The 22649-nt window shown below is 39.7% G+C and overlaps 1 protein-coding gene across 1 annotated transcript; it reads left to right on the top strand.

Moving 5' to 3' along the window:
- The first annotated feature begins 82 nt into the window (after window positions 1-82).
- On the top strand, window positions 83-20751 carry LOC124874394 (CREB-regulated transcription coactivator 1-like). The gene is made up of 13 exons (XM_047375744.1): window positions 83-258; window positions 3410-3526; window positions 3999-4124; window positions 6569-6630; window positions 6925-7019; window positions 7507-7592; window positions 7673-7716; window positions 8605-8828; window positions 9778-9929; window positions 10051-10281; window positions 14038-14124; window positions 14215-14389; window positions 16601-20751. Exons 1-13 carry the CDS (start codon window positions 133-135, stop codon window positions 16810-16812), a joined length of 1737 nt encoding a protein of 578 aa, XP_047231700.1. The 5' UTR covers window positions 83-132; the 3' UTR covers window positions 16813-20751.
- Window positions 20752-22649: the final 1898 nt, after the last annotated feature.

Here is a 22649-nt window from a genome sequence, read left to right as displayed (position 1 = left end):
TCTCAGACACTGCAGGCAGCTGAAGCAGAGAGCGGTAACATCAATAGATGCGTCGACCGTGCGTCGTGACGACGGGACAAGGCCCTTGCGTCGTGCGTAGCGTAACATTCCATTGAGAAGAAGAGGGGAAAGATGGCGTCCTCTAACAATCCGCGCAAATTTAGCGAAAAAATTGCTTTGCATAATCAGAAGCAGGCGGAGGAGACCGCCGCGTTTGAAGAAGTGATGAAGGACCTGAACATCACCAGAGCCGCTCGGGTAAGACCCCCCCTCCCACACACACAAACACACACATCGGCTGGTCCCAGTTTGTTGCATCGCTGTTTTTGGCAGTTAACGAACACTGCGGTGATATGTTTGAGCGACTGTTGTCTATTTGGGTATGGTCCATATTTTCGTTCAGCTGTATCAGTCTGCTATAATTAAACGACACTTTCATGTCTGTTGACACACGCTACACATTTTCTTTTATCGATAAAACGTGTGTTTAGTGCCCCGTTAATTAGCTCGGCTAGCACTTTGAGTGTAACGTGCACCTGTTCCCTCTGTATGGTTGGAGCTGTGAGTGCACGCGCCTCGTTTGCTTTCAGATGTACACATCCCCGCGTGATAACATGCTAAGGTTGTTGGCAGGTAAATTAAACTGGAGCAAATGCGAGTGGGATCTCTGACAGGGCTAAAGGCTGCCTTAGCTAGCCAATCATACTCACTGGACGTGGGTTCCCTCCCGCCCCCACGTCCACGGTTTCCACCGTGGCACGTTTGATTCAAACAGAAATACAATTTAAGCCAAAGTAAACATTCTTAATGTAATGTTCCATGTTTTTTTTTTGGCCTATACCTGTATGTACTAGTTATTCCAGATTGGTTGAAATTCAGCAACGGACTAAAAAAACTACCTGATGATAATATAATAATAATGTTGTAGAAGGGTTTCTCAATCCTGGTCCTCAGGGCCAACTGTCCTGCATGTTTTAGGTGTTTCTCTTCTGCTGCACACCTGACTCCAGCTCTTGGTGGGATGTTGAGGAGGAAATTTAATCATTGCAATCAGGTACGCTGGAGCGAAGAAATACCTAAAACATGAAGCACAGTGGGTCCTGAGGAGCAGGATTGAGAAACATTGGTTTACATCTCAGAATGATGTTGGGCCCATTGAGTGTGTGAGTGGTATAAAGACTCCACACAATGATAAAAATAACAAGAACATTTTATTTTGATCCAACTCATTAAGACATTTTACATTTGAAATTAAAGGATGTGCATGTCAGTGTCCATTCTTTGCTGTTTTTTGGCCTCAAAATCTACTAGTACTGACAAAAATGAATAAAATCTTATTGAGTATGTCAAAACTTTGCACTTTTGCAGTCTGTTTTCCAAGCCCTGATGTATATTCTCAGATTTGTTCGTTTTTGTCCCCGATGGCTTGATTTGAATTGTTTTTAATTGTATTAAATATCTGCTATTGTAACAGCATTTAAGTGTGCACACATATTTTTTATTTATAGTGTTTTTTCTTCTTGTTTTCATGACATTGTGAGTATACATGTCTTGTGAAATACTAGCAGTCTGTAAAAATAAAGAAGTAGATAAAGGTCAGGAAATATAATTCATTTTCTGTTGGATTTAAAACTATTACCACCATCAAAAACCTGCTGGTGTTTTTCTTTTTGTACAATAGCTTTTGCTTGTTGTGGTTAATTGTTGATCTAAAGCAAATTTTATCCAATTGAGTTTGTATTTGTTAAAGTGTGTGAGAGCTGTTGTGTAATCAACAAATAGGTTCAGCAAAAACTATGGCCCATTTTTTACGGGCTTCTAACAATAAAAAAAAAAACAGCTTGTTGAAAACCGACAATCATAAATCTGGATGTACGATGAATTCAAGATGTTAGATTTTTGTGTAAGAAATGTTGCGTCTATTCACTGCTCTTGGTCCGCACTGTGGGTAAAAGTATGATGCTTGCTTTTCAGTCCTGGGATAAAGAATTATGCAACTACAAATGAGACCTCTGTAGAAAGTGACTTCAGTTTTCTCCAAAGAGTAGTGTGCTCGGAAATCATTTTGAATTCAAAGCTGTGCTTACAAAGGCTATCGTGCTATACTATATTATATTATTTATATTTAAGCAGTTTACAAGCAGGGTATTCACTCACGTTTCCATTAAGTTAACTTCTGATATGTCTTGTTTTTGAGTCCAGCTAGGCATCCGCTATTTTAAATACAAAGAACTGAAATTTTGGCCTGAATTTAATGTTTGCAGTATTCTTTAGTAGATCACACAGATGTGTTGAGATCAACAGTTAATAAACTAGCAAGGGGAGCCATGCCAGTGTTTGCCACACTTAGGGCCATGTCAGAACTGTGATGCACAAAACAATGATATAGGTGTATAACCTTTTTAAGCCATGATATTTTGTTGCAAACCTTAACATTTAGTACATCCGAAATGTGAGCATTCTTTTGTTTCAGATTTTCCATTTGGTTGTTGAAGTTTAGGATTATTAAAGATGCATGAATACATTAAGATTAGATTCAATTTGAACAGAGAGGCAGCATTAAGACCTTAATTTAAACCAGTTGGATTTCCATTATCACTACTCCCATCCTCTGGAGTGGGTTTCAGCAACAGAATGCCTTCAAAATAAGGATTATCTAAGGAGATAAAAAGGCTTACTGTCCCTTTTATCAAAAGAGGGAGGCAGGGACCATGGTAAAAAGTGCTGAAGACATCCAGCATGAGCAGCCAGTTTGTTTCTCTCTGCTGCAAGCCACCGAATGATGAGGGTTAATCATCCAAGAAGCTCCACCACCATATATTAAATGAATAAACTGACTCATTTCTTCAAGCCACAGTAATGTCAGGAAGTGTTTGGGATAAATTTCCTGTTTGCTGGAAATGAAGCACACTTATTATAATGCGTGTGTCTAGCCCTAAGACGTATTGATAATTACTAGGAGGGAAACACCTCAGTTTGATGCTCTCTGCCTGACTTCCTTGTGTTGTTCAGATTTTCTTTCACTGCATTACATCTGATCATCTGAATTTTTCTGGGTGTACAAGATGTCAGTGTTTTGTTGTTGCTTTAATAGCATACATACATATGACTGTTATATTCAAATAGTAAATACACCACTGCGATAACAAGCTATTAGTCCAGTGTCACTCAAATCAGCTAGTTTTGTTTTCAGTTCATGTGGTCTGCTCGCCGGTTGTTCATGACAAAGCCACGTTTGCCTGTTTCATCTTGTTCCATTTTTTTTTTTTTTAGTTTAAAAAAACCAAACCTCATTAATCTTGCATATAATCACTCTAGACTTCACGCATCACCCATTTTTAGCATCTCTTTTGTTTGTGAATCAGATCAGTCATTCACTCATGCTTTCATGCAATTTTACTTTGCACAGTTGCAGTTACAGAAGACCCAGTATTTGCAACTAGGGCAGAATCGTGGACAGTACTATGGAGGCTCACTACCCAATGTCAATCAGATTGGGAATGGCAACATTGACCTGCCTTTTCAGGTGAGCCCTTAGCCTCTCTCAGCAATGGTTTTGTTCTAGATCAGTGTACCCTTGTCAGCTGTTGGTGAATGTTGGACACATACAGGTTTCAGCTGTTTTTCAGATTTGTTGAAAAGTTATTTTTCTACAGACAATCCACTTCACAGAGTCTGCTGGCTTTTTTCTGGCTGCGACAGCTGTAAGATTATTTTCTGGTTAGAGCTGCATTGTCCACCAGGTTTGATCATACCTCAAAAGTTAAAGGAGAAGAGCTTGTCTATAAGTTTTTTTTTTTCTTTCCCAGTATTGAGAGTTGGTTCCTAAATTTTAAAATATACCATTGCTTGTCATGGCTTTCCATCTTTAATTACATTTGCCAACTTGACTTAACCCATCTTGAAGTGAACATATTTAGCCCCATTTATTCCAATGCAAAGATTTGTTCTGTTTATATGTATTCTTTTCATCTCATTTACCTGGTTGTCCACCTTAGAACTCTGTGCTGGACACCAGTCGGACAAGCAGGCACCATGGACTTGTGGACCGCGTTTACCGCGATCGAAACCGCATCACATCACCTCATCGTCGCCCACTGTCGGTTGACAAACACGGTCGCCAAATATCCTTTTTCTTGAATCGTCACATGTGCCGACCAGCTTTAGAGCTTACGTTGGTGATAAATCTGTCTCTGCTTTTAGGCCTGTCTCATTTATCCATGATGTGAAATATGAGTCAAGATCAATATTTATTTTTAAATCTCTTCTCAATTTTAATTTCTCAAGTCAAGTAAAGGAAAATTGGTTGATAGAACATGTTTGGGTAGGTTTTCATAACCCTTTACAGGTACATCTGAAATCATTTCAATTTAAAATGTCAATTAAACTTATTAATTCAAGAAGTGTAAATCATATTATGTATATTACACACAGCAATATATTTCAACCCTTTATTTTATCTTTTTTTGTATTATCATGGCTTGGAGCTAATGAAAACCCAAAGTTCAGGTTCTCAGAAAATTTAAATATTACATGAGACCAGAAAAAAAAACATTATTTGAATACAGAAAGATCGTCATGACAAAATTCTGAGCTAACAGCCATTGACACTTTCCACAAGGAGGACAAGCCACAAAACTTTGTGCCTAAAAAAAGCTGGCTGTTTAGTGCTTTATCCAAGCATATTATTGGAAAGTTCAGTGGAAGGAAAAAAATGGGGTAAAAAAAAGTGTGGCCGGAGTCATATTTTGTCCCTAATCCACCTCTGGAGGTAACGATACACCCGTAATCACTATGAATTGTAAGGGATAAAATGGAATTTTATTGGAACAGGTGTGGCATAGTACAAAGCAAAGACAGCAGCAGCACCTGTACAGGATGAAGACATTGTATCATCCTCCTTTCCAGCACAAGATAATAAAATGCTTTGATATAAAGCACTGAATGTGTCTGGACAGCTTGAACGAGGATTGCAAGAAAGTACACCGATTGTATGGCAGCCTGGTTCTGTCAGTCTGCCCAGGGGCAGTTATAGCTACAATCTAGCTTACCACTGTCAGTGTGTGAATGTGTGAAAGCGCTATACCAGTGCAGGCCATTTACCATTCATTAGGGTACTATGATCGGAAAAAGGCTACAGTCCCTAATTATTTGAGGAGCCATGTCATCTGCCTATCACATATTCTGATTTTATTTACCGTATTTTCTGCACTATAAGGCGCACTTAAAAACAATTGATTTTCTCAAATAATGACAGTGCGCCTTGTAATCCGGAGCGCCTTATATATGGATCAATTGGTTAATTGGTTGATCCATACTGGTTGTACACGGCGCTCTGTCAAAATGTTTCAGTACGACTGGTAAACTACAAAGCCGCACCGCTTGCAGCATTACGGCTACCGTAGTCAGGGGCGTCGCCGAAGTAATAGCGGTAAACACCTGTACTGTGCTTACTCCTAGTCCAACACCACTTGTGTGTGTATAACGACCCCAAAATTGCACCTTTCAAGAGACACTCTTACGATGCTGAGTTCAAACTCAAGGCTGTCAGCTACGCAGTCGAACATGGGAATAGAGCAGCAGCGAGAGAATTCAACAGTTAACGCTACTATATTGTGAATGTACTAACGTTTGATTTAGTGCATCAAACTGTTTCTTTTACGTGTTTACTGAATCAGGGAAAAGTTCCCTTTCACGTTTTAACTAACGTTTGATTTCAACTTCAACTTCATAGACTCCAATGCATTCCTAACGTGTGGTTGGCTCTATTCAATAGAATTCTATGTAGAGGAGACCTTACCATGAGAGTGAATGGAGTTATCAGAACGCTGGTTTGTAGTGTATTAATAAAGTTTGACTGACTGACTTATCTGACTGTTTTGTTGACATTCTCTTTAGCACAGCTCCATCTAGTGGATGCATAACGCAACCCCAGTCAAACGTTTGACTGCAGTAGCTTCTATTCTATGCGCCTTATAATCCGGTGCGCCCTATATATGAAAAAAGTTCTAAAATAGGCCATTCATTGAAGGTGCGCCTTATAATCCGGTGCGCCTTATAGTGCGGAAAATACGGTACTTTATTTATGAGACGCCAAGCCCAACAATGCAGATGACCTGAAGCCTACTATTAAAGTAACCTGGGCTTCCTTAACAGCAGTATCGCAGGCTTATCGCCTCCATGCTACACTACATTAATGCAGTAATTCATGCAAATGAAGCCCTGTTCAACTATTGAGTGTATACAATGTTTAGTATATTGACAGTGCATTGACAGAATCCTCTTATATGAAGTCTGGGGTAAATGAATATTTTTTTTAAAACATGCACTCAACAACCATCTGTTGAATTATGCATACCAGTGCAGCATGTTGGTATGGTGCACTTAACAGAATTATCCTTACAAATATTTTCCACTGTTAGTTTAGAAATATTTACATAGGTCTTGTCCAGGGTTATTTATTCTGCATCTGGTTTTAGATGCGTTGGCACAAAAGGATGGACTAAAGCTTATGTGTGATTAATTCTTTTTTTCCACTTCTCATAATTATTAACCTTGACTAGATTACATTGACAGCTGCCCTTACAGCTCGGTTTACCTCTCCCCACCGCCGGACACCAGCTGGAGAAGGTAAGCCTCTTCGCTTGATCATTTCAAGAAAAGAAAAAAAAAAACATAGTTAAGTACCCAGTCAGAAAATGTTCTCTTCCAAAAATTAAATTTGATATATTTATGCTTTTTAGTTAGTTCATAAATTCAAGCTAATCACAAGGGTGGTCCATAGATTGAGCAACATGATGCCAAATAAAGTTTAGTTACTTGGTCTGTGACCCCTGATGAAAATCCTGTTTAACAGCTGGCCCTCTGCCAGTGTTGTAATTTGGCTGGGATTCTGCTGACGTCTCATCTTTCTAACACACACAGGACAAATTCAGATTCTGCCTTACACCAGAGCGCCATGAATCCGAAGCCCCAGGAGGTGTTTTCAGGGGGATCGCAGGAGCTCCAGCCTAAACGAGGTGAGGAGGGATCCAGCTACAAAGACAGAAGCTTTCATTTATTCATGTGCAAAGTGTAATCCAAGGTGCAAACCTCGGAAGACACAGAGAGTTTGGGTCAGAGAGGCAGATCTATACTCAAAGCGAAATATTTATAATGCAAATGGAAGTGTTTCAGTTTGATGGTCCTTTTACTCAGCTGGCTGTAGAAATTTCTGAATGAAGCTGATTCAGGACAACCTATAGAGCAAAATCAATTATTAACCGACTCTTCATTGATCCTGTCTTTTTATGTGTAAAGCTCTAATACAGTGAAGCTAAGCTTAGCTGGCCTCCCTGCAGCATACGGTGGTCACCTCTACTATTTTTAGTCATGTGGGGATCTAGTGCACGGCACTACTACTTTCTTTATGTCAGCTTCGGATATCAATGACTAATTTCCTTCAGAAAGGCTTTGCATGTTTTTGATATTGTCAAAACAAAAAAAATGATCTTGTGTCTTGTTTAGTGCTGCTGCTTACGGTGCCTGGGACAGAAAATTCAGAGTCAAATGCAGACAACGATGCACAGAAACAGCTGTGGAATGACAAGAAGGTACCAGTGGGACAGTGAGTGGCTGCAAAGGGTACTCCTGCAGTGCATTAGTCATGGCTCATGTTTTGTTTTTGCCTTAGGATGATGCATCCCAGCCTAATACATGTGATGTCCCAGGAATCAAGTGAGTATTATTATTATTTTAGGTGAAAGGCCAATAAAAGGAGCCTATTCAGTGTGGCTGAACTTCAGCTATTTTGCAAAGAAAAACTGACAAAAAGTCAGTTTTGTCAAACTTTATCTTACATTTCACAATTGTGCACTACTTTGTGTTGGTTTATTAAATAAAATCCTGGTAAAATTTGTAGTTGTAATGTGTCACAATGTGAAAAAGTTCAGTGGGTGTGATTATATAAAAAGCCAAATATTGACATCAAAACTGTATGTGATGTTTTCTGGTCATGTGACTAGAGAATACTTCTCCTTGTTTGGAAAACAGTCAGGACCTGCTGTGCTGCATTTGCTTTTTATTTTCTTTCTTGTATTTAATTGCATACATTTCCATTCTTGCTCTTTTTCAGACTCACCTCTACGTCTTTTGTAACTTTAATTGAAAAAAATGTCAAATTCAGTCTTTCAATGATCATTATTGACTTTATAAATGGAAGTAGATTTCTAATTGGATACCATTTTGGTGAATATAATGAAGCTATAGAATAACTGTATAATTGTAACTTCTGAAATGTTTTTCCACATCAGACGTTTTTCTCGCATTATTAAAATTTTAGGTTGGATTGAATATAAGACAAACCTTTCTAGGGTTGTAATGTTTTAGAAATTACCAAGAGGTTAAGATTTGTTGTAATCTGAGGATTTTGTTTTCATGTTTGTGATCTTTAATACTTGTACATAATTTCTAAATGTCAGAGCAGCAACAAAGTTGATGCACACATCAGCAGGTAAAATTATTAAAGCAAGTTATCCAAAGAAATGTAAAATTTTGAATTGTCCTTTTTTTCTGTTTCATATAACTAATGGGTTAATCTTTTATTTTATTTTTTTGTATTTAAAGTATATTCCCATCACCAGACCAGGAGTTAAGCCCTTCTGTGGTCCCAGCTGCACACAACACTGGGGGTTCCCTGCCGGATCTCACTAACATCCAGTTCCCTCCTCCGCTCTCCACCCCTCTTGACCCTGAGGACACCATGTCCTTCCCCTCGGTCAGCTCAGGCAACAGCACGGGCAGCCTGACCACCAACCTCACCCATCTGGGCATCAGTGCTGCAAGTCATGGTAAGGGCTCCAAAGGTGTGGGGATGGAGAATGACCACCAAAACAAAAGAAAAACATAACAAAAAACATCCAAATTGAGAAAGCAATATCTAGTATCTCAAGCTACATTTTAAAAGGACCTCTTTGTCGACCCTCTTTATCAAAATAATTTTACTGTAAGCGCAAAATGTTTTAAAGGGCAAGTTTTATTTACAATAAAAGGTAATTGACCTTTATTCTGAGAAAGAGTCAAAATAGAATCCAGCTGATTTTAGAACAGGTTTTGTTGTGTGTCAATTATGACACGTAATTGTGTTAACAGAAAATGTTAAACTTAGCCTACTGTTAGATGCTGCTGGTATTACTCTTCTTTGGTAAAATAAAACTTGTTGCGTTGGAATAAGTCCACTGTGGGGGGCTGCTGGCTGCCTCTCATTTCATTCTAAAGTCTCATCCTCTCAGAGGTAATGAGTATTTTGACCAGACAACAGTAATTACTCACTACATCTTGTAACTTAATCTGAGTCATGGTATATCCTCTGCTGCTGCAAGGTCACCAGCAGGCTGTGTATTTGCAGTCAAATTCTGCTTTGTAATTTGTTTCCTACATGTTTGTACATTTACTATCCTCTTTGCTTTGCAAAGCAACAAAATAAACCTGGCATCCTGGCTCATTACCAGTGGAACATGCGTAATGGCAGGGAACTGCACCATAAATGTTCCGTTGGAAGCTAATTTCTCAAATAGCTGCAATGAATCAGATGAGAGCTTCCCTACACGAATATTCTGGCAATGTTAGTTTCAGCATTCCTAGATTTAATTAAATTGTCTGGAGGCATATGTTTACATGGAGTTGAGGTTGTAGACTATTAGAATAAGAATATATATTTTTAAATACTTATAAAGAAGTGAAGTAACAATGCCAGTTATGATTTCTTATATCTGTTATCTATGACTCTTTTGTTGCCAGGCATCACCACACCCTCTCAGCCTTCCATGACGGTGACGGCCCAGCGCAGGCAGCTACCTGTGGTGCCACTCACTCTCACCTCTGACCTCCACCTCCAACAGTCTCCACAGCAGCTCTCACCCACGGTCTCTTCACCTGTTAATATTGCACAGGTAAATATCTGTTGCAAAGACCCAAACTGATGTCAGGCTTCATTGTGTTTTTTGGGGCTTTTTTTCTTCATACTGCTTGAGGTGAAACACTGTAGTGTGTGTGTGCATGCTTTTTTTTTAGGCTTTGCAAACGGAGACATTAACTCTGGAACAACAGCTTTCCCAATACCCCCTGTTCAACCAGCTGACACCTGAGGCCCAGGTTCAGCTACTCAGTGACCTCCAGAAACAGACGGTCCTTCCACAGGGCATCCAGCTCATCGCTTTGCCAACTCCAGCCTCGTCTGGGACAGCCACTGCAAACAGCCCCTCCCCAGACAGCCAGACCACCGCCAGCATGAGCATCGGCTCGGTAAGAAAAGCAGAATTCAGTTAGGAAAGTGAAAGCAGTGTCACGAATTTAAAGAACCGTTTCCTGTCAATTCCGTTATTACTGTTTTGTTTGTTTTCCTTGTACTTTCTATTACTTTCAAGTCAATATTTAAAGTATTTTAAACATGTGACACAAGTCATTTTTATCTAGACTTGCTGCTATTGTGTATGTAGACAAAATGACCTCCCCCAAAAAAAAAATCTCACTTCGTATCTGGAGGTTGATGATAAAATTCTTTGTTCTGTTTATTTTACAGTCAGAGCCAAAGGTTTGGACAGTGACACAAATGTTGTTTTGTGGCTTTGATGTTTTTACATTTCTTTTTTAGATGTTTTATGGTTGGCTGAAAAACAATAATGAACATGTAATTTTTAAAGACTTTTAATTAGTAGATACATAGCATTTTCTTCATAACTTCTCAAATTTATTCTGGCATCTTGGACATCCACTTCACTGCTAAATGAAGATTTTCTGCTTCAGTAGGATTTTTAAGCCCTTTCATCATCTCCTTTGCTTTGTGAAACTGTTGTCCATCATGCTTGAAAATACTATATAGGATTGTCGGAAGAACTTGCTCTTGGAGGCTGTTTTTAACCTATTTATGTATGGCAGTACTCACTTCCTAGGATGAGTCCATTTAATTGGAGAAGGTCCTCTTTCAACAGTCTTCTACTAACTGCAGAACTTCACTCTCTCTCCTTGATACCTTTTCTTAGACACAAGTATCTTTTCTGCCCTTCTTATCATAAGATTCTGCCCGATAGATCTCTTTCTGCATGCAAATACTCTCTCACCCACCAGCTGCCGATGTTAAACCAAGCTATGCACTGGTGGCAACTGGATCCTGTGGAAGGCTTGATCAGAAGAAACAGTCCCAACACTCAGTGAAACCTCAGAAAGCCTTCTTCGCTATTGGACCTCTTGCCTTGAAGTTTTTGACGATCCAGATAACTTTGTGTTGTGAAGTTTCTTTGCCAGAGTTTTCCTGTGTACATGTGAGGCCAGTTTGATTCAAAATGATCATGGCTGTTGTTGGACCATTTGTACGCCACTATGCCTTCCGGCATCATCGGCCAATTTGTACCCCAAGATAGTCTGCCACTACAACTCCCACCATCCATCACGGCTGATAGGAAGGGAGCGTCGCAGCTCTGATGTCACAGTGGACTATATAGTGATCTGAGGTCTCTTTAATCCTCGCTTTCATGCTGGAAACCAGACCAGCATCTGAGGCGCATCATTCTGGAGAACAAAATCCCACGTGGACTTTCATTCATTCTCCCATTGGCCAGAAACTAAGCAAATTAAAGCTCACAAGAGTAAGAAGGCTTGTAAGCTTCACTTTACCGATCGAAGACGTGAATTCAACACGTGACAAAAACCCCTCGGAGGTTTCAAGGAGATGGAATTGCCATCCTTTTTTTTTGTTCCAGTCGACTGGTCCGTCATATTGTTTCTTTTTGCCAAAGGAGGCCAAGGACGATGCCGACCGCTTCTTGGAGATAATTGCGTACGCGCAGCAACTCCCCTTTTCTCTCTCTCCCTTCAGAAGACTACAACCAAGTAATCCCGTTTTGTTTTTATTTTTAATGGAAAGAGCTTGGGCAGGATAGAGTAGGATTTTCGGGCGATTTAGAATCGCCACTTATAGTCCAATGAAGGATATGTGCATGCCATGCGTTATTGAATTTTGATTATTTCTGGACTCTGAAGATGCCGAGCTTCGCAAGTTGTGTTTTACTGTGTGAAAACCTGAGCACAGATGCACTGTAAAATTGAACTGCTATAGTAACCTCATGGTGAAACTCAACCATTTTTCTTTGTCTTCACCTTCGTGTTTTTACTGGTTGCCGCCAAACGTTTTATAACCCTTTGTGTGCGCTGAGCTTAAAACTTTGGGGGTTTTATGACTGCTTGTGTTCCACTGAGCTACAGTTCGTTCAGCACCATATTTCTCTTGTATTTTGCCATAACTGCTGGTTTGATTTCATATACACTCAATGCTGTTTTATTTTGTTTAGTTAGATATTTTACCCCTTTTATATAGAACTTTGCATGTTTGATTAGGTGACGATTATTGAATCGGAATAGTTATCAATTATTACTGTAAATTTAACAATTGTAATTATTAAGGGCTTTGAGCCACAATTACAACACCAGAGGACATCTCTGAGTTTGATTAATAAATGAGGATTTTTGGTTAAGAAATGAATTTTTCTCAAATTATGATTTAAAATTATAATTCTTGATAAATATTAATTAATCAATCATCATAATTCTTAAACTGTGGGCTTTTCTTTTGAAGTAACCATGAAGTTGATAATACAGTAAATATTAGATTTTGCTATAAAGTAAGCATTCATCATATCACTTCTCACTATAATAATAATAATAATAATAAATAATAATGCCAAAATGAACTGAAGCTGCAACATTTGAAAAAACATGGCATATGTGTCACTGCCAAACTTTGGGCCTTGCCTGTAATCGTTTTGATCTCATTGCTAAAGATGTGTGTTTGTGACGGACATGAAGCTTAGTGCTAGCTAACCCTCTTCCCTCCAACAGTACCGCAATCAGACTGGGTCACCAGCCACTCAGTCTCCAACCTCCCCAGTCTCCAATCAAGGCTTCTCCCCCGGAGGTTCGCCTCAAGTAAGGGCCCACCCACTGAGCTAGCTGCTGTCTGGGGAACGGCTTTGCTTCTGGGGGAAAGCTAACTCTTCATAGCCAGGCTGCTTTTCATTCTGTGTTCTATGCACCACTCATGGTGTCAGCAGCTGCGTAACTCATTTCCTCATCACCACTGTCACAGTTCATTGTGTGCATGACAACATGTTGGTTCTCTCAGTCTGCGCCACACATGACTGAGATGGGATGCTCCCTGGATAGTAAATGGTTTTCTGTAGAAGGTGCCATTGATGTTACAAAGTGTTTTTTACAATTAAGAGGAAGAATTTTAAAATCGAGTATTGCTAAATGTTTGTATTCTTTTCTGTGCAAAACGACACATTCTGTAATTTCTTTATTTTACAATTGTGAGTAGATCAGTACAATAACAAAATGGGATTTGTCTTTAAACCATGCTGTTGATCTAGGCACAGGAATGATAATATTTACAACTTGCATCAGAGCAGCATTTATAGTGCCACTGCAACAGAATTATGTTACAAGTAGCTGTCCCATATATTTATATTGCAGTTTATGTATGTCAGTTCAGATCTAAAATACTCCCATTCTGGACATTCATGGGCTGTGTCCTCTTTAATACACTATTGGCTAAGATAATACAGTCTCAAATTGTTAAACAGGGACTCTACCACCTCAGAAAGCCACTCCTACACTGCTGACAAATGAGCTCTTTGCACTTTTCTGCCTATCTCAGTCCATTTTGACCTCTCCGTCATGCTGCCTCTTACCTCCTCACCTTCTGTTTCTGAGCATTTCTGCTGCTGTTATGTTTTCTTTTTAAAATGGGGGGGTTTATTTTCATCATGTTTATTTCACCAAATATTCTATTTAGTGAGCAGAACTGTGATTCTTCACCAACGGGCCTGCTACATCTATATTTACTGCTCTGGTGGACAGCTGTGTGACTTCGTCTTGCTTGGTTTTCTTTGTTACTCCATCACTGAACTATTTTCTTATTTATCTGGGTGGTTTTGTTTGTTTAATAACCACCTGTATTCCATTTTGTTATGATGTTTCATCCATATTTCCTTTTTCCCTCCACAGCACATTCCTGTGGTGGGCAGTATATTTGGCGACTCCTTCTATGATCAGCAGCTGGCATTGAGGCAGACCAATGCACTCTCTCACCAGGTAACCCAAACTACCAACAACCGAAGACAGAGGTTTTTGTCCTCACCTTGTGTCTGTCTCTGCTCTGCCTCAAAAATCTTTGCTTTTCAGCTCGAGCAGTTCAACATGATTGAAAGTCCCATCAGCTCATCCAGCCTTTTCAGCCAATGCTCCACCCTCAACTACACACAAGCAGCCATGATGGGCCTCACTGGGAGCAGCCTACAGGACTCCCAGCAGCTCAACTATAGTAGCCATGGCAACATCCCCAACATCATCCTAACAGGTAGCAGCCCTACTATCCATCCATCCATTGTCGTTAGCTCATCCAAAGCAGAGGTAACGGGTCCAGATGGAAAACCCAGACATCCCTCTTACCAGCTCATTCTGGCGCATCTGAAGGTGATTTCAGGCCAAAAGAGATAAATACAGTTAAAACCAGATATTTACATTTACTGTAAAATAATACACACAACCATTTTTCCCACTGTCTAATATTAAATCAGACTAAGCTTTACCTGTTTGAGGTCAGTTAGGCTTTCCAAAATTATTTCTATTTGCTACATACCAGAAAGATGAGATTTTTTTAAAAACTTTCTTCAAATTAAGAAGTATGTCCTTAGTAATTTGTAGAATTGCCTTTCACACTATATGATTTGGATCAAATGCTTTTGGTATCCTTCTACAAACTTCTCGCAGCAGTTTGCTGGAATTTTGGCCCATTCCTTCAGACAGAATGCTTGTAACTGAGTCAACGTACAGTGGGGGAAAAAAGTATTTCATACACTGCTGATTTTGCAGGTTTTCCCACTTGCAAACCATGTAGAAGTCTTTAATTTTTTTCGTAGGTACACTTCAACTGTGAGTGACGGAATCTAAAAGAAAAATCCAGGAAATCACATTGTGTTATTTTTAAGTAATTTAATTAGCATTTTAATCCAAACATGGAATAAAATCCTGCAGCGCACGCAAGGTCCCCCTGCTCAAACCAGCGCATGTCCAGGCCCGTCTGAAGTTTGCCCAGTGACCATCTGGATGATCCAGAGGAGGAATGGGAGAAGGTCATGTGGTCTCATGAGACAAAAATAGAGTTTATTAGTTTAAACTCCATCCGTGGATGAGGCCATTTATTGGGAGATCCTAGCCAACAACCTCCTTCCCTCAGTAAGGGCATGGAAGATGGGTTGTGGCTGAGTCTTCCAGCATGACAACGAACTGAAGCACACAGCCAGGGAAACTAAGGAGTGGCTCCGTAAGAAGCATCTCAAGGTCCTGGAGTGACCCAGCCAGTCTAGAGACCTGAAACCAGTTGAAAATCTTTGGAGGGATGGAGCTGAAAGTCCGTATTGCCCAGCGACAGCCCCGAAACCTGAAAGACCTGGAGAAGATCTGTATGGAGGAGTGATTCAAAATCCCTGCTGCAGTGTGTGCAAACCTCGTCAAGAACTACAGGAAACGCCTGATATCTGGAATTGCAAACAAAGGTTTCTGTGCCAAATAATATGTTTTCTGATGTATCAAATACTTATGTCATGCAATCAGATGCAAATTAATTCTTTAAAAATCACACAATGTGGATTTTTGTTCTAGACTCTGTCACTCACAGTTGAAGAGTACCTAATGATAAAAATTAAAGACTTTTACATGCTTTGCAAGTACCTGCAAAACCAGCAGTGCGTCAAATGCTTGTTCTTCCCGTTGTCCGTCTTTAGCTCTGCACAAACATTTTCTAAGGGATTGAGTTTTTTGACGGCTCCCCCAAAACATTGATTTTGTTGCCCTTAAGCAAATGTTGCGGTAGATTTGTGGAATGTTCTTTTCTCTTGATGCTATTTTATGAAGTGTACCAGTCCCACCTGAAGCGAAACACGTCCGCAACATAATGCTGCCTCCTCCGTACTTTACAGCTGGGATGGAGTTTTCAGGCTGTCAATCTTCCCTCTTTTTTTCTACATATGTAAAAGTTATGGCAAAACCCTGATTTCTTTTTTTGTGAAGTTACATAAGGAAGCAGTGGGTTTGATTTGTTGCTAAAAATACATTCGTAAGTGTAACTTGCATGTTGCCAGGACATCATAATCTTGATTTTTCCAAGGTAAAGGTATGATAAAATATGAAGCGTTCTCTATCTGTCATTATTTTGGCACTTAGCAAAGACACCTAAAGTAGTGAGAAGGCACATCCTAACTGACCCAAAACAGGAACGGTTTAAGTATGATTTAATGCCAGTAAGAGAAAAAAGTTGTTTTTTTATTCAGCGAATGTTAATACCTAGTTTCCACTGTATCTAAGAAGTTCCTCCTCCAGCAAGACAAAAAATAAGTAAAACAGATGTATTTCAAATGAGAGAAACGAGTTTGAACTGGAAATAAGCAAATATCTGCCTCAGTTTAGTCGTAAGTGTATCTCCATCCAGAATAAAAACCGTAACACGCGGTGGCTCTAAATATGTGTAGTTAAATGGCTGGTTTATGTTAAAGCTGTCTGTGTTTCTCAGTCACAGGCGAGTCTCCCCCCAGCCTCTCTAAAGAGCTGACCAACTCTCTGGCGGGCGTTGGTGACGTCAGCTTCGATGCCGACTCCCAATTCCCCCTGGACGAGCTAAAGATCGACCCTCTCACCCTGGATGGACTGCACATGCTCAACGATCCCGACATGGTGCTCGCCGATCCCGCCACTGAGGACACGTTCAGGATGGACAGGCTGTAGCGTGACCGTTACTTTTGAGCAAAGAGGGGAAAACAAAAACACTAATGTGAGTGAAGAGAAACAAAGGGCAGGATGAGCCCTCTCCCTCATTGCATGGCCGTCCGGCTGTATGACTCTTTGAAAGATGCGCCATCCAAAAAAAAAAAAATTAAACAACAGGGAAAAAGTCGTCCATTGGCTTGCAACTGGAATGGCCTCGCTGTTGTTTTGAATAAGATTGGTTGCTCGGCGCTTTTGCTAGCCTACTCTTGTTTACAGCGCTTTATTACATGCCACATATATTTAAAAATGCACATTACAGCAGTTTTTTTTTTTTCATATCCACTTTTGTTTTGCTCATAGCAGGAAGCTGCTAAGTTACTGGGTAAAATAATTGGTTTGGCTATGTCTAAAAGGAGGGAAAGAACCAACATAGCCGGTTTACTCACTACCCCTCAATGAAACGAGTTATCCTACCATAGCATGATGACTTTCTTTTTGACACTTAAAGCTTTATTTTTGACAACCAAATGCTATTTTCATCTTTTATGAAATGATTTTATGTGTATTTATGTTTTATTTATTTATTTATTTGGTCAAAGGTTTGCTATTTCATAACTTAAATTTGATGCCAAAATGTATGTAGGCAGAGTGTAAAATTCCACTAATGTAATTAATTACAAACATATTTGTGATTTTTCTTTTTTTTTAAGCTTCTACTTGGTTAACAAAGGAGTGCAAAACCTCCCCATAGTTGCTCTTTTGGTTTTAGGTGTACCACTATCTAACACTGATGTGCTGTAGTCCAACAAGCAAATCCAGAAATACGTTTTTAGCATCACTTCAGGTCGACTTTACTAGGATTACCACCAAAGGCACAAGTGCAACGAAATTCATTCTCAACAAGTAAAAAGCCAACGTATACACTGTATTGCCAAAAGTATTTTTGTAGCCATCTAAATCATCGCATTCAGTTGTTCTAATCACTTCCGTGGCCACAGATATATAAAATCCAGGGCCTAGGCATGCAGGCTGCTTCTGCAGACCTCTGTGAAAGAATGGGTTGCTCTCAAGAGCTCAGTGAATACCGGAGTGGTACTGTGATAGGATATCACCTGCACAGTAAGTCTAGCTGTGGCATTTCCTCACCACTAAATATTCCACAGTCAACTGTTCGTGGAAGCAACTCAGACAGACGTGGTGGGCCACAAACGTTCGGCATGGTAAAGGCTATAGATCCCCAAACTTCATGTTGCCTTCAGATTAACTCCATAATGGTGCGTAGAGAGCTTCATGGAATGGGTTTCCATGGCTGAGCAGCTGCATCCAAGCCTTATGTCACCAAGTGTAATGCGTAGTGTCAGAAGCAGCGGTGTAAAGCATGCCTCCACTGGGGACAGCACAAAGCAAGGTCCATAAAGACGTGGATTAGCAGTTTTGGTGTGGAAGAACATGGCTGGCCGACACAGGGTTCTGACCTCAACCTTTATGATGAATTGGAGTGGAGGCTGTGGATCAGACCTTTTCATCCAACAACGGTATCTTCATAAAGGGACTTCTGGAGGAATGTTCAAAGAACCTCGTGGAAAGCCTTCGCAGAAGAGTTCAAGCTGTTCTAGGCAGGCTGACATATTGACCCATATTGGCCATGTGAATTAACGATGGGATGTCACTCAGGTTTATGTGTGCATCTCTGGGGCAGATGAGGAATACTTCTGGCAATATAGTGTATATTTGCATATATTTAAGCTGAAGGGTTCACTTGTAAAAGAACACATTTGCTTTCTAACCAGAGAAAATTAAAATCTCAATATTTTTCCGTCACTGTGAAATCACCTGATTTTGCCTTACAGTAACATTCTACTGTTCTACTTCAGTGTTTTATGTGACAGCATATTTTCCTAACTTAATATGACCTTTTCTTGTATTTGAGACAAACTTTGGTCAGTGGTCCTTGTGGTTATGTAAAGTTTAACAAATCGATGTACTGTATTTTTTTGTAGCTGTACACTTTATAACCAAATTGTCTTTTGTCTGTTTTTTTTATTAGCGGGGCTAAAACAAAACAGGAAAAAACCGATGTCAAAGAAGTGATTCAATGAGTGCAATTATGGGGAGGCTTTTTGCTCCTTTACAGGGGGTCTCTTACAAAAACGCAGCTGAAGATAGATTCAAAGAGATGATTCACAAGTCAAGTGAAGTGTTGTTTCAAGATGCAACCTTAGATTTTATGAACATTTATTGTCGAATGTTTATATCCTCTGTTTAGACGAGGTGCATAAAAGCTAGCTAAAGATCTCTTTAAGAAAGTGTAATTCTGTAAAATGTGCAATGTTTCAAAAACACTCATCTGCCTTGTTTATTCAGCTTCAAAAACAACCATTTCACGAATCCTTCAAGCCAAAACTGTTCACATTGTCGTCCACAATGAGTTCAGATCTTTGTTGCCAAAATGTTTCCAGTTGCACTGCTGACGCTCACAATGGTACCTTCACATTCAGTGCCAGTGGGTCCGCCTCAGCCTTTTTGTCAGAGGTTCCCTGAAAGGCTTCTGTAGATTTTGGGGATCATGCTCCGCTGCAAATGTATTCAGATTTTTACTGACTGTCTAAACACCCGAGATGGGAATTACAGTTGGACAGGTGGTGTGGTTTTAAGCGTTCGTTGAGTCTTGTAAAAAGCTCCATCAGTGGTTTTGTTTGCCTTGAACGCACCCTGACTCCTATGCAAATGAGATGACGTTTAATAAAAACAAACTATGGAACTTAAAGGAAAAATCCAACTTTTTCCACATGCTCAGCTGGATTTATTCTTCTGAGAGTTAATCATGGAGGTGTTTTTGCTGATTATACATGCATGGACCTCCTTTGAAAGACATGTCATTACTGGCTGCTTTTTTTTTTTATAGAGGCTTTCACCGAAAACTTTATTTGGTCCAATTTTAGCTAAAAATCGAATGGTTGTACTTTATAAAATATGGCGAAAAAACATTCATTTAGATGCCGGAGCACAGGACAGGAGTGTTTTGGTGGCGGTATGACAATCAAGAACTAAAATTGTATTTTGAATTGTTGGCTAAAGTAAAAGATTTCTATGCTGAAGCATAAATCCAGCTTTAAATGGATGCTTGATGTTGCCTTCTTTATTTTCTAAATGCTTATTGCATTGCTGCAAATTCCTTTTTTTTTTTGTGGACAATAGGGCTGCTCAAATGATTATATCAATATGAGTCTGAAAACACTGCATTTGTTGCAAAAGATTTAGCTTCAGTTTCCCTTTTATTCTTTTTCTGAATTTTATGTTTTCCATCATAGTCTATCCTTTTTCACCTAAAACGGTTGATAGAAAAGTATCCCATATTTCAGAAATGTCTTAAATCTTAGCGAGGAGAACAGCTAATCGTGACCAACCACCGATGCACAGGCAGCTGCAGCGACCGATATGGTCTCTGTCATGTTCTCTGATTGGGAACATCGGTGTAGTTTTACAGTGGATTGCTTCATCTGCGTCTTCTGCTGTCAGAGAAAGCGGAACGTAATAAGAATAATCTTTTGTGTCGATGTCATGTTTTTTGTCATCTTTCGAAGCCCAAATTGAAATGCTAATTTGGTTAATTGCACATCCCCAGGGGATAGACCGCTTCTCTCTGTTCAGGAAGCTGATATCCAAATTTAGCCACCAGTGGTTGTTTAAGATTGGTGACTGACTCTATAAATGATGTTGGATTTTTTCTTTAAGCCCAAACAATGTGTGCAGATGTCTTGTTTCCAAAGGTTTCCGAACATAAGACTTTGCTGTTGTGATGCAAGTGATTGGAGCCGCCCCTCCCCCATCCCTCATCCTGCTGAAGTCATTCAAATGGACTCTGTACATAAAGCTGCATGACTAAACCGACGGTCCAGACCTCTAAACGAAGGCCTTCTATAGCTCTGCAGGTTTGATTTGTGTAACATAACGCTACCACGAAGTCTAAAGGGATGCATGTATGGGTTTCTCCTGTGCAACAGTGAACTCCTGTTACGTGACTCTGTTACCTCCATCTCTGTACAATGCTACTTCACAGGTGATAAAAGAATGTAATTTCCGTGGCAGTGTCGTGGTTTTGGCCCAGTGAGCCGATGTTTGGTTCCGTCACAGCAGGTCAAGGCTTCCTCTCCATCCACCCCACCCCATGAAGAAACTTGACTGTGGCTCTCTTCAAACTGTAGCATCTCTGCATACAATGGAAGCCAGTCGATTGTAAAAGACACCTTCTGTCAAATCGGAGGCCCTGCCCTGTAAATGTTCCAGATTGGCACGCGCTCTGATTGTTTGCATTTGTGGACCTTTGAATCATCTACGTTATGCAGTCAGCTGCATGACATGATAGACACATTGAGCAGATTCTTGTCCCTTGCTATGTACTGGATCTTAATCCTGCTATCCTAAAGTGGAGCTTGCTTTAAGACAAGTTTATTTGTTTTCTGATGTTGCCCACCATGTTTGGTTCTGGGCTGGATAAAGTGAACTGTTTCTGTTACTGTACAATGTTTTAGTCCACTAGTTGCTTCGCACTTTAACTGTGACTGCCTGATGTTTGAGCTGGGACTGTTCGGCCCGATGTTAATGCTGACTGTTTCACAGCAGTGATATTTTACTGTAAAAGAAAAGATAGATTCTTTATTTTCTTTTGGGAACTACACTTTGGCTGGTCCTGTGTTTTTTTGTTTTTTTTTTAAGCTGTTGAAACTTTTAGAAGATGCAAAATCAGAAAGGGCTTATTCCGGTGCAGCTTACATTATTGTTGGAACTGAAGGAAGTGCATCTTTTTATGTTCCCCAGTTTATAAAAGAATCTGATAAAGAATATGTGTTAAGGAACATGCTATGAATTCACATTTGGATAGAACATGAAGGGCAACTGAAATTGTTCCCCATCTTTGCATTATTTCTGTTGAAGATGATCTTGGATTGCACCCACATTTTTAGGACCTTCTCTGGCCTTTTCAAGGTTCCTACACAATCTAAAAATATGGCAACAGAAAACGGAATAGAAAAATGTCCATATTTACACACTTAAACTGTTTTTTTTAATTTTTGAAATCAGGCCATTCATCCCCCTGTATCTGTCATCCAGCTATTCTATGTCCTGTAGGGCCACACTATATTACAATGTTTGTGTGAACGTCTACTGCAGTGAGCGTCCATCCAACAAGCTGAATATCTTGCGACATCTGAGGTTCTTACAACTGGAAAATATTTGCCAGGCAACTATTACATCCAAAATGATCCTTTCCAATATTAATATTGTTCACTTTACATTGCCATGATATATTTGAGGTTATATTGTGTAGCCCAATGTCCATTCACTTATCTATCAATTTGTTATCCATATATCCATTCATTATCTATCTCCTTTAGTCCTGAAATTTCACCCCCCAAAACAACCCTGTCTTTTACCGTGTATATCTGACGCAGGAAATGGGGGTCAAACCTCCAGGGATGGTGTCTTCCCTTAAAACATTTGATGTCTTGATGTTGCACATTGTTCCAAATTATTATGAATATTTTTACACTTTTTTAGTTCAAACTGGATGAATTTAATTCTCTCATCGCATCTGTGTTAATGAGGTTTGACCAGAATATGGAGCTGGGGAACATGGGAGAATGGAAACGTAGAAGTGCTCTATGTGTACCTCTGTTTTTACATTTCAGTACTACAACCTCTGAGTAAGTTTGAGTGGGTTCCAGTTTTTACTGGGGCTTTGTCTTGCTTTTGCAATCTCAAAACCATTAAACTCAAAACAGTTTGCCTTTGTAACTACCTTAACTGTTACTCACTGTACTGTATGCTGCTTCACAAGGCTTCACATGAGGAGC

Source organism: Girardinichthys multiradiatus, chromosome 9 (assembly GCF_021462225.1).
Source record: "Girardinichthys multiradiatus isolate DD_20200921_A chromosome 9, DD_fGirMul_XY1, whole genome shotgun sequence".
Classification (NCBI taxonomy): Eukaryota; Metazoa; Chordata; class Actinopteri; order Cyprinodontiformes; family Goodeidae; genus Girardinichthys; species Girardinichthys multiradiatus.
Note: the sequence above shows the minus strand (reverse complement) of the source record. Positions and strands in the feature narration are given on the sequence as shown.

Coding starts and splice junctions, on each gene's coding strand:
- LOC124874394 (XM_047375744.1), top strand. CDS start 133: ATGGCGTCCTCTAACAATCCGCGCAAATTTAGCGAAAAAATTGCTTTG. Junction 10,282..14,037: donor CCAGCATGAGCATCGGCTCG/GTAAGAAAAGCA, acceptor TTCCCTCCACAG/CACATTCCTGTGGTGGGCAG. Junction 14,390..16,600: donor CCCCAACATCATCCTAACAG/GTAGCAGCCCTA, acceptor TGTGTTTCTCAG/TCACAGGCGAGTCTCCCCCC.